This window comes from Manacus candei, unplaced genomic scaffold (assembly GCF_025592945.1).
Source record: "Manacus candei isolate 608988 ecotype Guabito, Panama unplaced genomic scaffold, ASM2559294v1 h1tg000050l, whole genome shotgun sequence".
Taxonomy (NCBI): domain Eukaryota; kingdom Metazoa; phylum Chordata; class Aves; order Passeriformes; family Pipridae; genus Manacus; species Manacus candei.
In genome coordinates this window covers 13,866,241-13,881,142 of record NW_026138098.1, presented here as the reverse complement: position 1 = coordinate 13,881,142, position 14,902 = coordinate 13,866,241, and the positions used below count along the sequence as shown (strand labels likewise).

The window sequence follows — 14,902 nt, the reverse complement described above, 5'->3', positions numbered from 1 at the left end:
GTGTACCGCCTGCCTGCTCCGGCCCCTCATTATGGCTCAGGTTAAAACTATGCCCAGCACGGAGGCTGCTAATAACCCGTGTGCCAGGGCCGGGGCAAGATGCTGGGTGCAGCATGGATGTCCTCGGGGGGGCACCCCCTGGCCAGGGTACCCCCCCAGCCCCAGGGTCCTCCAGCCAGAGAGACAGAAAAGGCACTCACATTTATTCTTTAATAAAAATAGGAAGGGAAAAAACATTGAAGGGATTAGACCAAGATCCAGCTGTGGACTCATCCTACCAAGGCAAGGACTGGCCAGGTCACAGTATTTGCTGCCTGCAGGCCAGAAGGCAGGGGGGTGGCAGCTACCCCAACACAGCAGAGCAAGGCAGGGCTGCTCCCTGTGAGGTTTTATTGCTGGTGATGCCCGGAGAATGGGGCTTGGGAGACCCTGAGCAAAGGGAGCCAGGTCAGGTGCCAGCCGAGGGGGCAGAGCTGGAGACTGCCACATCGCACCCACTCCCACCATGTCCCACCAAGAGCACACAATTCCAGGGCATGAGCCATCCACATCTCTTACACTTCATCATCTTTCCCTCACTGACTCCATCCCAGCCAGGACTGAGCCCTCAGACCCCATCATGATGGGGGTTTTTCCAGTATGTGTCCCTCTACACAGCTGCCCCCCTCAGTCCCTCCCACTTAGCAACAACTCATGATTTCGGCTCCATTTTATCCACAATGTAACGACCTGTCAGAGGTTCAGAGATACCCAAGTCCCTGGGCCAGAGGTGATCCCCACCATCATCCAGCCTAGGCTGACTCCATTCCCACCGTGCTCCCAGCACTTAGCACCAGTATGGAGCAGCCAGTGTTTGTCAAAGCACCTTCCCCAGGTCACTCTTTTCTAGGATTAGCCCACTCCTCCTCTCACAGTGGTACTCAGAGACACTGTGCTGGTGGCCAAGAGGTTGGTTCAGGCAGGAAGAGGGGCCACAGTGGCACGTGGCTGCTGCTCCCAGGGAGAGGAGCTGGCATACTCCAGCCCTGTGCTGCCAGCACTAGTCCCCATCCCTCCAGACGAACAGAGGAAGAGACCTGATGGGCTCATGGCTTCTTGGAGGCTCCTACACCTCCCTCCAGAGCTTTCTTGGCTAAAAGCTCCTTCTCCTCCTTCACCTTCTTCAGCCTGGACTTGCTTTTGGAGGACGAGAAAGTGAGCGAGGTCTTGCTGAACTCCAGAGGGAAGATGCCCACGTCCCCATCAAAGCGATTCTTGGACACCTGCAGGAAGCGCTTCCCGGGCCCTGACGTCAGCTTACGCTCCTGCAGGATGAGGACGTTGTCGGCCTCCTGGCTGGCCTGGGGAGAAGAAAACATCTCCAGGAGAGTGCCAGGGATACAGCCAGAATCACAGGGCTCAGAGTTGCTCACAGACAGCCTGCCCAGCTCTTTCGAGCCCTGTTATGGGGCACCCCAGGCCATAGCAACTCCAGCACTTCCCCAAAACCAACCCCTTGTGTTCCTCCGGGACATCCCAGTGACCCACGAGGCAGACAGGCTTGAGCTGAAGCCACAGGACATCTTGGGGAAATGGGAACACACGAGGGCCGTGCACAGACAGCACCTCCTGCCCACCACTGCAGGTTGTTCAGCATCACGGAAGAGACCAGAGTACTCAGAGAGCCCATCCCTGCACCCTCCCTGCCTCGTTCTTTAATTATCTTCTAGTACATCCCACTCACAGTCAATGACTATTAATTAACTCCACCTAAAGCCCCAACAGAGCTTTAGCTGGCAATGGGTTTGCTCCCTGCCTGCATGAGGACTCCTGGGGACATCCCATCCCTTTCAGCTCTTTTCAAGTCCCCAGTGATGACTCAGGGTGCTGATGGAAGCCGGGAACAACTGCCCAAAGTGTCCCAGCCCCTCCTGGGAACACACTGGCCCAGCTCACCTTGGCAGAGCCAAAGATGGAGGCTGTCTGCAGCTCCTTCTCATCATCCTCCTTGCGGGGATGGATGACCAGGGTGATGTGGCAGTTGTTGTCCGTGGCAAACTTGCGGAAGGCACCAACAACGTAGTCCTGGGCAATGAGCCTGCCACAGCAGCAAGAACAGGGTTAGGGGCTGGCACTGCTTGGTGGCGGGGTGCAGCAAGGTCCTCATCCCCACAGCAGGAAGCACCCAGGAATGTGGGATTACTCTCTGTGAGACAGCCGAGCCCACATAGGCAAAGGGATGTGGCACAGCAGGGATGGCTAGTAACCTGCTCACCCTTTCCCATCTCTTCCTCCCTAGGGCAGTGATCACCCTTTAAAGAAACAGGGTGGCCAGACAGTAGTAAAGGAAACACCCTGAGTGGGTCCCCAGCCCCTATCATGACACCTGACAGGGACAGCTCCAGAGGTGAGGGTGGCAGAGGAATGAGAGGTCAGACTGGAGAAGGGCTACCTGTCCACAGAGAGGTGGTCCTGTCCCATCATGAACTGGAGGTTGTCGATGATCACGTGGGTGATGTCGTACATGTAGACAGCATGCTGCATGGTGCCAATCACCGTCCTGGACAGAGGAGACCAGGATCAGCCCCAGGGATCAGCAGAGGTGGGGATGCTGAACCAGGCACAGAGACACAGAGAAACAGAGCTGGGAGGTACCAGGCTGGGTCCTGATGAGCGCTGAGCCCATCCCACCTCTGCATCTTCCCCATTGCAGGACAGGCAAAGCCCCATCCACACAAGTAAAGTTAGGATCAGGAGCCGCTGCCCACACAGTCCCTGCCCACTGCCCTGCAATCCCCCCAGCCCACAGAGACCCTAAGAGCACACGAGGATGTGTGAAGGTGCCGCAGCACCTGATGAATAGAAGGAGCTGGAGGTGCCTGTCCTACCTCTTCAGCAAAGGACAGTGCTACCAGGTGAGCAGGGTGTGGAGGGTCATGTCCTAGCACAGGGACACATATCCTCCTTTCACCCCCACCCCAGAGGGAGGCTGTGACAGTTTCCACAATAGGAGGAATGCAGCTGATTGAGCCATGAGGTCCCCACAAGCCAACTCCAGGACTTGAACAGTCCCAACATGCCTCCTGCCAGCCCCAAATCTGTGACTCACTGAAGGGGAAGAGCCCCAGTTCCCAAAGGCCCTGCAGCACATGCCGTGAGGGGTAAATGCCACTGGGGATGGAGGTGCAGGACCATACTTGATGTTCTGCTGGCCATGGAAGGTCATGAAGTAGAGTGGGAGGTCCTCAAAGCGATCGGCCCACTCATCATACAGCTCCAGCTGGTCCTCCAGGCGCCGACCCGCAAACTGTGTCAGCATGATCTTGGCCAGGCGGACGTTGTTGATCTCAAAGCTGCCCCACAGCGTGCACACTCCCTGCATGCACAGGTCCAGCGCGTACTCACTGATAAAGGTGGTCTTCCCGCTGCCCGTCGGGCCTGGTGCAAGAACAGAAACAGAAGGAATTAGCTGGGGAGACGATCCTACCCATCCTGAACGTGCTTGCAGGCTGTTGAGAGGTGGAAGCGCCAGGGAGTGGGATAAGAGAGGCCCATCCACAGTACTCACATCATAAATAAACAACGTCTCATGCCACACTGCACGCCTGGGTGCATGGACATTGCCTCCCACAGCCTGTGGGTCCCTGGGAAGGGCTGGACAGCCGGTGGGGTGGGCACAGGGAGGGCTCAGACAGGAGGTGGCAGGCGGGAGCAGGCGTAAGGGACAGTCCAGGACTTCCTGTGCTGCCCCAGGCAGGGAGCCCATCACCACATTGGCATGACCAGTCCCACCGCACTGAGGAATGCACCCCAGCCTCTCACGCTCCTGCGAGACAGGAGTCTCATGGAAGACGCATGAGGCATCAACCCCAGAAGGGTGAAGCCACCAAAGAGCCTTCTGCTCCCCTTGTCCACCAGCCACTGTGCCCCTTACCTGTGAAGACGGTAAGCTCCCCTCTGCGGTGCCCTTTGAGGAGCTTGTTGAGCTCGGGGAAACGCACCCACTTGATGCCAGCCACCTGCTCGGTGTTGGCTAGCTCCCCAAACACTTCCTCACGCAGCTGCCGGAAGGAGATGATGGATTTGTGGCTGGCGGGCAGGGCAGCACGCAGGATCTTGGTGAAGTTCAGGCCCTGGTTCAGAGCTTCCAAGGGCCGGGGCTGCAGGTTCCCAGGGCGCACCAGGGAGCAGCGCTTGAGGCTCAGCTTGCGGGCAAAGAGCTTGGCAGCTTCCCAGGAGCGCAGGTCCTCACCGAGCCACAGGGTGATGCGCTTGAACTGCTCCAGGTAGGGGAGGAGGGCGGGAGGCAGGCAGGTGGTCCCCCGCGGCAGGGCCAGGCTGGCCACCCCTGCTTGGTGCAAGGCCAGGGCATCCAGCTCCCACCCAGTTAAGACCAGCTCTGTGTCTCGGCAGCCGATCAGGGGCAGCCCAAAAAGATTGTGATAGGAATCGATGCGGGGTAAAGTCTCTTCCAAGTAAGCTCTTGTGTTCCCCTTTTTCTCCACCCTCACAAGCTTCAGGCCTTTCAGGGTTGCATTGCGGGGACTGAACCAGGGGAAGACCAGGGACTTGGCAGTCCTCAGATAACGCACCCCAAAGCGTTTCAGGGTAGCATTTGACACCAGGGAGATACCGAACATGGCCTTGGTCTTGTTGGTCTCCTCCTCATCCAACAGCTCCCAGAGCGGCAGAGCCCGGTCCCAGATGCAGCGGGCATCTTCGCTAGCCTGTCGCATGTCCTCCTCCATCTCCTCCGAGCTGGCGGGGGGAATACCACGGTGCTGCAGCTCCACGTTGGCCTGGAAGTCCTGCCAGGTGCCCTCGGCCAGAGTGGCCGTGCACAGGAAGCTGCCCGTGGTCTTGTCAATGAAAAGCGTGTACGGGGCACTGCCGGCTGCCTGCGGCGGCTGGTCCGCGTGGCCGGCGGTGAAGAGGCTGGGGGTGTGCAGGCAGCTGTACCCGTCGTGGAAGGGGATGTCGTGGGCCCGCAGGTACTGCCGGATCTCGGTGATGGAGACGGAGGGCGCGGGCCCCTCGGGGGAGGGCAGCACGTCCTTCTTGTAGCGCCGCTGGCCGAGGCGGCCCGGCACCCCAGGGCTCAGCGAGGCTCCCTTGCTCCTGGTCCCCCCGCAGAACACCGGCAGGAGGCGGCCGGCGGCTCTGCCGGGCCGCAGGGGCACCAGCGCCATCCTGACCGCCCCTGCGCCCTCCCGCGCCGCTGCCGCTCCGCATGGGCGGCTACCCCGCGGCCCCCGGCCCCGCAGAGCCGCTCAGGCCGCCGCCCCCACGTGGGGCCACACGGACACCGCCATTACCTGGTCCCGCTCCCCGAGCGTCACTTCCCGGCGGGGCGGGGGCGGCTGTTCCCTGTCCCGCCCCTCCGGCGGTTCCGGCTCCGGGTGAGCGCGGAACCATGACGGGCCGCGGGTCGCCCAGCCGGTTCCTCACCGCCGTCCTGCACAACGGCGTGGGTCGGTACGTGCGGCAGCTCCAGCGCCTGCAGTTCCTCTTCAGCCCCACCGCAGCCGACGCCCGCGGCGCCAGGTACCGCCGGAGGCGCCCGTCCGCCTTCCTGGGTTGGGAGTGGGGAGCCGGGCAGCCCCTTAACTGGGAGAGGGGGGTCTTCCCCCTACCCTGTCAGCGTGGGGAGGGGACGGGGCTGCAGCCCCATGGCCACAGTGGAGCGGCGGAGTGGGACGCCGAACCTTCTGCCAGACGGGACTGGGGCTGGAAGGCGGCACCGGTGACCCCTGAGCTCCGCCCTGGCACAGGGGGCATCACCCCAACCTCTGCATTGTGACCCCTCCCGTGGGCAGGGCATGGGAGGGGTGGCCCCACCTGTGACCTTCGCCCTGGGGTGGGGGCTACAACCCTCCCGCATCTCTGGCCTGGCTGGGGTTCACGGTCCCCCTGTTCCCTAGGCAATTCGTAGAGGAGGCAGCACAGGACTTTGCTCGGCAGCACCCCGATGTTGTTCTCTACGTGAGCCCCGGCTCGGGCACGGCCCCGCTGGTGCGGGCTGAGTACTGTGAGTGCTTGGGGACACGGGGAGAGAATGGGGATGGGGCTGTCCCTGCCGTGCCCTGGCTCTGCGCAACCTCTGCCTGGCGCAGGCGGTGCTGAGGCAGCTGCTGTGGGATGGGGGATCAGCAGCTGCCCCCCGGAGGCCTGTGGAGTGGGGGGATCCTGGCCTGACCCCCTCGCTCTGCTGCAGTGAACGGGACAGTGCGGGAGGAGCTTATCGCCAGCAAGACAAGTGAGGAGATCGTGCAGCTGGTCACGAAGCTGGCCAACCAGTCTGGCCTGGACATCATCCGCATCCGCAAGCCCTTCCACACCGACAATCCCAGTGTCCAGGGCCAGTGGCACCCCCTCACCAACAAACCCTCCATCCTCACTGTCCAGGGCCCACGCCTGCAGCCCCAATAAAGCCTCTTCTACCTGCAACCCCATGCGTCTGCATCCATCTCTCTTGCCTGCAGAGAGACACCGTCACACCATGTCCAGACAGAGCCATGTTTATTGCCAAGGGGACGTGGAGCTGTGCACGAGGGGTGTCAGACACAGGGTGATACCCCTCCTTGGAAGGTGGGGGTGGTCCTTGCTGGTGGCTCATGTCCCCTTCTTGCAGCAAAAACAGTGAGGGCAGGATGGGAGAAGCCAGGTGTACAATTCTTGCCTTTTCCCACTAAGCATCGCTCTCCTGAAATAGGAGGCCTAGGCTGTAGCCCATGAGGGACCCCAGGGGCTGCCACCCCCCTCTTGTCTCCCCTGTAGGGCTGAGCTGGCAATGTCCTGATCATAGAGGTGCCAGCAAGGAACACACGGGAGGACACACACCCCAGCAAGTCTGTCCTTCCACAGCTTCTCCTGTGTCACCATATGAAATGTTTTTGTCACCAGTCTCTCAGGTTCCCCCAGGAGGTGGCAGGAGCAGAAATAGCTGGGGGAATTTAGGGACCATGGCTGCTCCTGGAAAGTGCCATGAAGAGGAGGATGCTCCAGAGGGAGGCAGACCGGCAGACCCTTGTCCAGGGCTCTTCTTCCTCACTGTATGAGGACATTTCCCCACCCAGGGATTGTCTCACAGGTGACAGGGCTGTGCTTGAACACCAGTTCTCCAACGGCACCACACAGGAGGGCAGAAACACGTGCTTGGGGCCACAGGGGCACTGCGGACATCAAGGGGATGTGGATGCTGCGCTGGTCCCTTGTCATGCTGTAGGGTGCTGTGGTGGCTGCCAGTCCTGCTGCTAGTGCATCTTGCTGCCTGCAGCTGCATCTGGCGCCCTGGGGAGAGGGGGCAGAGCCCTGTCAGGATCAGAGGGCCTGGGGATGCCACCTCCCCAGGTCATCCAGCCAGATATTTCACCTGTGGCCTCTTTGCAGGGGGCACACACCCCTTCACCAGCTGCTCCAATGCATTCGGGTAGTGAGCTCCTCGACATGTTTCTGTTCCTTGCCAAACCATCCTCTCCCAGAGAGGAAACCCTGGGGGGCAGACGTGGGAGAGCGGGCAGAGGCTGGCACCCACCGAGGCCAGCCCCCACAATGTGAGATGTGTCCACTGCCCCTCTCCTGCCTGAGAGCGAGCAGCAGGAGAAACCCGCCAGCTCCATGCCGGAAAGGGATCCTGCACCCTGCAAGAGGCACAGGCACAGTGCGTCAGCCCCCAGCCCCCCTCCCTGTTCCTCACCCACCTCTCAGCAGCTGTCCAGCTCCCATGTGCCGAGGGACACCCAGCAGGGCCAGCCAAGTCCACACGTCCATGACAGTGTCTCTGTCACGCCTGGATGAAGAGACAGAAACTCGCCCTCCCTCCCGGTGTCCACTTTCAGCCAGGTGCCAGCTCCTATCTCCAGTTTGTGGCCACCATCAGTGGGTTTTTATACATAAATAGAGCTTCTAAATTTAAATAGATGCTTCTTTCTTTTTTTTTTTTTCTGTACAGCAAGTCTCAAAAGTGAGTAAAAGCCAAAGGAACGGCTGAGCCCGGGCCCGGCCCGGCTCTGCCATCCAGGAGGTAGTTTCGCCTGAGTCTTGTAACACTGCTGGCAAAGGGGTGGGAGAAGGGGCTGAAGGGGAGGAGGGTCCCGCTGGCAGAACCCCCCTCCCCAGCCCCTACACGGAGCTCTCGTCCAGCTTCTCCACCAGCTGTGTGTGTTTCCGCTTCTCCAGAATCTTGCTGAGCTCCTCAGTGAAAGATGCGCTGTAGAGCGGGGAGACCAGAGGCTCCTCCTGCTGCTGTAGCAGCATGTAGCTGTTGCCGTTCATCTTGCGGAGGACGTTGGGCAGAGCCCCCATGCCGTTGGTGAGCTCAGCCGGCAGCGGGGGCGGCAGTGGGGGCACAGCAGCCGGCAGCTCCTTGACGGGGGAAGTGGCAGCCGTGGGCGCCTCACCAGGGATGATCCGCAGGCAGCCATCAGGGTAGGTGAGCTCTTCCTCCTCCTCCTCCTCCTCCCGGTGGCCCTTGCGCAGGCAGTTGGCTGAGACGGTCTGCAGCTCCACGCTGGATGGCCGTGGCTCCCCCAGCACGTACTTGCCCTTGCGCTTCTCCAGGCAGGACATGTAGAGGAGGACGGTGCTGAGCACGGCGCAGAGCACCACCAAGGTGACAATGGCGGAGATGTAAGCCACCTTCATGTCGTTGGCTGCCTGGCTGGCAGCGTGGGGTGGGGTGGCAGCTGTAGGGCTGCGGGGTATCTCGGGCAGCACAGTGAGGCTGTAGGCAGCCAGCAGCGTCTGAAGACCCCGCTCCTCCCCGTAGCAGCGGTACTCGCCACTGTGCTGGGGCAGCGTGTCTGTCACCAGCAGCCCATCCACCCCCACACGCAGCCGGTCCTGCCCCATGCCCAGCACCTCACTGCCATTCAGCAGCCACACGGCTCGGGCCAGGTTGGAGCGCTGGTCGCAGGGCAGCAGCACATCGTCTCCCTGCAGCACTGTCCGGTTCTTCCATGGCAGGGAGCCTGTGGGGACACACACCGCCTCACACCTGTCCTGGCCACCCTAAGGGACACTGGACACCAGCATCCCCATGGTCCCAAGGGGTGGCAGACTCACCTCGCCCGGAGATGCTCCGGCATCCCTTGTTGCCGCTCTGAATGTCCTGCACCAGCCCTGTGCTGCAAGGCAGGGGGAGCTTCAGCCATACAGCCTCGGTGCATACAGCCCACCCTTTACAAGGTCATGGCCACCAGAAGACCTACCACCAGACACCGGCCAGACCTTTGGGGGTGGCTCTGGGGTGACTGTGCCATGGGGTGATGCACAGCAGCATAGGATGGGGCAGGTGGAAGGCTTGTGGGGACCCAGCTGGGGACAGGCACCCATCCCTACCTGTCCGTGGTGGCGGTGGCACGGCAGGCCCTGCCATCCCAGGCACAGTAGGGGTCCCGGGCGAGGATGCAGTCATAGCAGGAGGTGTACCTGGCACAGGTGGCCAGGGGCACCTGCACGATCCCACTGGCTGCCCCCACATACAGGCTTCTCTGATGGGGAAAAGACTGGCTCAGCATTGATCTGGCTATGGGGTGCCCCATGGTGCCCAGAGATGCCCCCAGCAGAGCTCTCCCTTGATGGGGATGCACGAGAGGCCCCCCAGGTCACAGTCAGTGCCAATGGGTGCAGCTGGCAAGGAGGCCAGGCTGCCCTGCTGCACTCCAGCATATATCCCAAGCTGGGCTGACCCAGGAGTCACATCCCCCCACTCCCGCAAAGAGCCCAATGGCAGCTTCACAGCACAAGCACACCCCATGTGTGATGGCCCCCTACTTCTTCTCCCTCACCTGGGCGTGAGAGATCACCAGGCTCTCCACGGGCTGCAGGTCCCTAAACACCTGCACCTCCTCCACGATGTGGATGCCAGAGCCCACCACCACAGCCTTGTGAAGCCAGCCGTCTCCTGGAGAGCAGAGTGGGGGGTTCAGAAGGGAATGTGTGGTGTGCCCCCTGTCCAGCACAGACCTGGCAAACTTACCCCACACTCACCTGTCCCCATGAAGAGCACATCGTAGGAGCGGCCATCCAGGGCCTGCACTCTGTCCACGGCCAGCCGGCTGTACGCCACGCTCTTCTTCACCAGGAGTGGCTCCCCGCCAGCCGGCTTCACCTCCTCAAACATGAGCGGGTGCAGCTTGACAAAGTCCAGGACGCTGTTGGGTAAGTCCTGCGAGGAGTTGTAGCCCTTCCTGCGGGAGTGGTCCGTGATGCACTGCTCAGGGGAGAGGGGGGTCAGAGGGGAATGTGGCTGCCCCGTGCCCCCCCTGCTCTGCACCCCCTGGCACTCACAGAGCCGGGCCGGGGCTCGGGCACTGCACCATCGTAGCGGGCCCACTTGCGAGTCGAGTCCTGGTACTCCATGTAGGGGCCCTCAAAGGCACGCTGCACTGCCGAGATGCTGTAGCGGCACACAGCCGAGGCCTCCATGGTCCTCCTGAGGGGCAGAACCTCACCTGAGTCTGGACAGACACATGACTGCTCCCAATTAATGCACCCACAGGTGTGCAGCACATGCCTGTGTGTGCCCTCAAGCATCTCTGGTTCCCTCCCCCCCGTGCTGTAGATTTGTAGCCCCAGTTGTTTCGGCTGCTGCCCCACTCACCACTGTGCTGAGAGCGTGAAGGCAGCATAGAAGACAGTGCTGGCCCAGCCACCTCCATCCAGGCTGCAGACGCTGCGCAGCACCTCGTAGTAGGGGATGTAGCAGACCAGGCGCGCCTTCATGAAGGACGTCCACTTGCGCTGAAGGATCTTCTTCCCCCCCACATCACTCTGGGAGGGTGCGGGGAGCATTTTTGCACAGGCTGGTGGGGGGGTGCATTCCCCTCTACCCATGCCTCAGTTTCCCCCCAAATGGAGGCATGCTGCCCCTGCACCAAGAGGAGCAGTGCTTGGCTCCCTCTGGCTGGGAACATGCCTACCTTGCAGACACGGGCAACTCGAGCCACTCGGGCCACATGACTCTTGTCAAAGAAGGATGTGGTCTCCTCTCCCGCCCTCTCCGTGAAGAAGTAGTAGATTTTGTCATCATCACCTACAGGGCTGTCCCTGCTCTCCCGGACCAGCACAGATGCCACGAACTCGGCATCTGGGGACATGGAACAAGAAGTGGAGATTGGGGACCAACCACAGGACGGGGAATCCCTCCCTGCCTCGATTTCCTCTCATTGCAAACCACACAGGACTCCAGGACCACTCCCCACCCCTGCTCCACACGCTCCAAAGCATCCCACAGCCCATGCTGCTGGTCACAGGACTGGGGGGGACATGGACATCTCACCATTTAGCCAGTGCAGTGGGGACTCCTCTGTCTTCAGCGGTCGCTGGTGCAGGTTCCTCCGAATGTCAGGAAGGCTCCGAAACTCGTAGCGCGTGGCCGTGTACAAGCCGCCGTCTGAGCAGGGCAGGTACCCATCAGCATGGCCCTGCACCCTGGGGACAGCCCCACAGGCCACCAGCATCCCCATGCCCCAGGCAGATGAGGCAGAGGAGGAGCAAGTCCTGGCTTGGTGAGGCCGCTGCACGCAGGGCCTACCTGGCTGGCACCACCTGCAGGGGTGCCAGGATTTGTTGGCATCCCACATGCCCCGCCAGCCCTGGAAAGGTGCCACTTACCCACAATGAGGCCGGTGTAGCCACGGGCAGGGTCATATGGGCACTTCTCCTTGCCTTCCTCAAAGTGAGACGGCAACATGAACCTGTTGGCATCCTTGGGGGGGAAAGGGAACCTGGTTAAACAGGAGGGGACAGACGCGCCTTACCTGCCAGCCTCATGCTCTTTGCAGAGGCTGCTAGCAGGGACAAAGCAATGCCCACCAGCTGTGCCCTTGTCCAGGCAAGACAAATGCCCCCCACATCCTCCAGCTGGTCAGAAACCACATGAACAGCCAGAGCCTCCAGCCAACAGCAGGGAGAGGGCTCTGCAGGGGAGGGGAGACCTGGCACCCCACTTAGGCATCACGTGGGCACTGGGCACGAGCCAGTCAGCGCAGCCAATGTTCCCAGGCTATGCCTGGCTGGCAGACGCTGCTCAGACAGGCTGGGCTCCCCCAGGTGCTGTCCCTGTCATGGCAGGAGTTATTTTCTTTGGGGTTTGCAGTTCAAAGCATGTCAAATAATGATGGGGCCCTTCCAGCTTGGCAGCTCCTCCACCTGATTTCCAGTATGCGCAATGGCCAAACCAGACCAGCAGCACAGCCATGGGAACAAGCATGGCCTCTCCAGGGCTCCCTGAACACGCTGGGGACATGGCCCCAGGACCCTTTCTCCCCAACCCAGGGAGGGAGATGAACAAAGGGCAATTAAGTCTCCACTGACTCAAGGAGCTACTGAAAGGGGGTCAAAGTCCCATTGCCAGTGAACAAGGCTGCTCTTGGACACTCTGCCCTGAGTCACAGCCATGTGGGAATTCCCAGCTTGGCCCAGAAAATCCCTGGGGAGGGGCTTCTGAGTCAGCCCCACCACTGTCACCCTTCCTAGGCACGCTTATGACTGGCTATCGGCCATTCTGCAGCCCCTGCTTTGAGGAGAGACCCTGCAATAGCAGGTGCTGGGGACCAGCCAGCTCCAGGGCTGGCACAGCCCATCCTGCTGAGCCCACATGCGTCCTCCATGGCACCAATCCACCCCCAGCTCTCTCATTATGGGGTCAGAGTCCAATCTCAGTGCCAAGGTGGGGACTTTGGGCATCTGCATTGTGGTGGCCGCGTCCTCAAACCTACTCAGGCTAGCCTGGGGATCACTTGCCTCCCCCACGAGCCAGAGAGGGGCTGGGACAGGGGCAGAAAGGGAGTGGGGCTGCAGGATGAGACAGTAGGAGAGGACAGGGGGCTGCACCTCCCCAGGGTGACACCGTGGCAGGGGACAGGTGACAGCTGTGGGGCTGAGCAGTACTCACGATGGCAGCACAGAGCGGGTGGAAGGCGTAGGTCCCACAGGCGTAGAGGTGGGTGCTGTTCAGACGCTGCAGAAACCGCACGTGGTTGAAGCACTCGGTCTGTGAATGGGGAGCACAGGCATTACAAGCCAGGGAAAGCAACAGCAGCCCCTCCCAGCACCCACCAACTGGCTCTACCTTGTTGTTTTTGCCCTTCTGCTGGCAGTCCATCTGCTTCTCCGGGGAGGCTTCCCAGTGGATCTACAAGGGGAAGAGAGTTTGCTATTGTGTGATCCCCATTGCTGTGTGGTGCCCTGTCTCTGCAGGCTCCAGCCTCTATCAGAGCCATCAGAAATGATAAAATCCTTTATTTAGAGAGGGTACAGTTCCTCAGAGCACAAGATGACACTCTGCACACATCCAACCAGCCCAGGTTGAGAGTGGTCCCACCCCCCACTGGGCAGACACTCCAGAGCATCTGTAGGAGCCTGGAGGATTTTGGGGTGTCCCTCCCTGGGGGAGCAAAGGGGTGCAGTTTTCCCCCTGCCTCTTGTTCTGCTGGGGTATCCCTGAAGCAGGCAGTTCTGAGCTTGGGGATGTCCCCCACCGCTGTTCTCACACTGCCTGGCTGGGGAGAAGCACCAGGAGTCCACAGGAGATCTGGGGACAGACCTGGAGACATCCCCTTCAGGCAAGACCTGAGATGGAGAGCGGGAGGATGAGCAGGGATAGAGTGGCCATGATTCAGACAGGGATCGGGTAGCGTGGGACAGGAGAGGACAACCAGCCAGCAGCAGGCAGAGGCCGGGCTCACCGTGCGGTGGGAGCCGTCGGCCACGTCACTGGAGTTGAGGGCGAAGATGGCTCCCCTGGCGCCCACATAGAGGATGCCCCGGTCGTCCTCCAGCAGCAGGGTGCTGTAGTTGAGGGTGTGTGCGTTGAAGCGCCGGACGCCCGACAGCTCTGCAAAGGGAACAGGGGTCTGAGGGGGGACCCCGGGGCAGGCACGGCGCAAGCCACTGGGAAAAGACAAGAGGACGGAGCTGGAAGGCACCCGCTGAAGTTATCAGGTAGACAGTGCTTGGTGCCAGCAGTTACAGCAGGAGGAAAGGAAGAGAGGAGGCTTGGTAGGAGGCAAAAGGCACTAATTGGGCTCAGGCTTACTGCAGAAATTTCTCCCCACTAATTAAAGCACAGCTCAGAGGTGGGAGCTGTGATATCCATGCCCAGCATGAACCTGCCATGGTGTTCAGGGAATTGCTGAAGGAAGCAAAAACATCCCGGCAGTGCCCCCGGCTCTGAACTGAGCCCAGCCAGCCCAAAGGGAAAGAGAAAAAAACCCGAACCAAAACTGCCATGCAAGAGGAGGGCTTCTGCAGTGAGGCTGGACACTCCTGCCCACCAAACCAAAGAAACCACCCAATTTGAGGTGCTGAGAATTGTGAGGTGGGACTCAGCCCTGGCCACAGGGACCCCAAATAATACTTGGACCCTCCCACAGCAGGAAGAGAAAATCCCATGAGACTTGGGACTCTGGAGGCAGCTGCAAAGGTAATTACTACCCCCCACCAAAAAAGAAGACATTGCCTGGAGAGAAAAGGGCACCCCAACTGCTAATGAAACTCTCTCCCACCACTGATTGTTGAGTTGAGCTTCACTAACGAGGTCAATGAAGTTGTGTGGATGCCCAAGGGACAATGACACTTCTGAGCTCACTGGCAACACACAGGCTGGATGTCAAAAGCCCAATGGCAATTAGAGAAAATCAGGAAGAAAGCTCCAACTATTTGGGCCATAAGAGCCCAGCCCAGGTGTGATGCCCAGCTAAGGACATCCTCCAAGGGCTGCTGGGCAGGGCCAGGGGCTGGCCAAGGCTGGCTCCCTGCATGTCCTTGTCCCCTTCTGGCTTTTGAGGAAATGACTTGAGGCACCAAGTGCTAGACAGCCATGTGGTCTCTGATTTCCGGAGCACAGGGGATCAGAGGACCCCTTGTAGCCACCACTCCATGCTGAGCCCCCCACTCCAGCAGGGTGGCAAAGATTAGA

General features: G+C 60.6%; 3 protein-coding genes across 10 annotated transcripts in view; 1 reads left to right on the top strand and 2 right to left on the bottom strand.

Moving 5' to 3' along the window:
- Window positions 1-182: 182 nt before the first annotated feature.
- Window positions 183-5,293, bottom strand: TWNK (twinkle mtDNA helicase). Of its 2 annotated transcripts, none has more exons than XM_051799980.1 (5): window positions 3,914-5,293; window positions 3,177-3,417; window positions 2,432-2,539; window positions 1,936-2,077; window positions 183-1,340 (listed from the first exon to the last, which is right to left on the bottom strand). In XM_051799980.1, exons 1-5 carry the CDS (start codon window positions 5,166-5,168, stop codon window positions 1,086-1,088), a joined length of 2,001 nt encoding a protein of 666 aa, XP_051655940.1. In that variant the 5' UTR covers window positions 5,169-5,293; the 3' UTR covers window positions 183-1,085. The 2 variants fall into 2 exon arrangements, with proteins under 2 accessions (XP_051655940.1, XP_051655941.1); XM_051799981.1 differs by having other exon boundaries at window positions 183-1,304.
- A 53-nt stretch (window positions 5,294-5,346) lies between these two features.
- MRPL43 (mitochondrial ribosomal protein L43) lies at window positions 5,347-6,431 on the top strand. Its single transcript, XM_051800029.1, has 3 exons — window positions 5,347-5,523; window positions 5,901-6,007; window positions 6,194-6,431. Exons 1-3 carry the CDS (start codon window positions 5,393-5,395, stop codon window positions 6,406-6,408), a joined length of 453 nt encoding a protein of 150 aa, XP_051655989.1. The 5' UTR covers window positions 5,347-5,392; the 3' UTR covers window positions 6,409-6,431.
- Window positions 6,432-6,481: 50 nt separating this feature from the next.
- The window catches only part of SEMA4G (semaphorin 4G), a 29,804-nt gene continuing 21,383 nt past the window's right edge, over window positions 6,482-14,902 (bottom strand). For 3 of the 7 annotated variants that reach the window (XM_051799962.1, XM_051799965.1, XM_051799960.1), the window contains exons 3-17: window positions 13,671-13,819; window positions 13,055-13,117; window positions 12,878-12,976; window positions 11,596-11,689; window positions 11,261-11,374; window positions 10,902-11,068; window positions 10,583-10,752; window positions 10,270-10,414; window positions 9,970-10,192; window positions 9,768-9,883; window positions 9,319-9,470; window positions 9,043-9,104; window positions 7,680-8,948; window positions 7,352-7,470; window positions 6,482-7,269 (exon numbers count right to left, since the gene is read on the bottom strand). In XM_051799962.1, the coding sequence (XP_051655922.1) occupies window positions 8,101-8,948; window positions 9,043-9,104; window positions 9,319-9,470; window positions 9,768-9,883; window positions 9,970-10,192; window positions 10,270-10,414; window positions 10,583-10,752; window positions 10,902-11,068; window positions 11,261-11,374; window positions 11,596-11,689; window positions 12,878-12,976; window positions 13,055-13,117; window positions 13,671-13,819 (2,402 nt within the window). In that variant the 3' untranslated portion in view covers window positions 6,482-7,269; window positions 7,352-7,470; window positions 7,680-8,100. Of the gene's footprint in view, window positions 7,270-7,351; window positions 7,471-7,679; window positions 8,949-9,042; window positions 9,105-9,318; window positions 9,471-9,767; window positions 9,884-9,969; window positions 10,193-10,269; window positions 10,415-10,582; window positions 10,753-10,901; window positions 11,069-11,260; window positions 11,375-11,595; window positions 11,690-12,877; window positions 12,977-13,054; window positions 13,118-13,670; window positions 13,876-14,902 lie in introns of all 7 variants that reach the window. The other 4 variants (XM_051799963.1, XM_051799967.1, XM_051799964.1 and 1 more) reach the window with 4 other exon arrangements.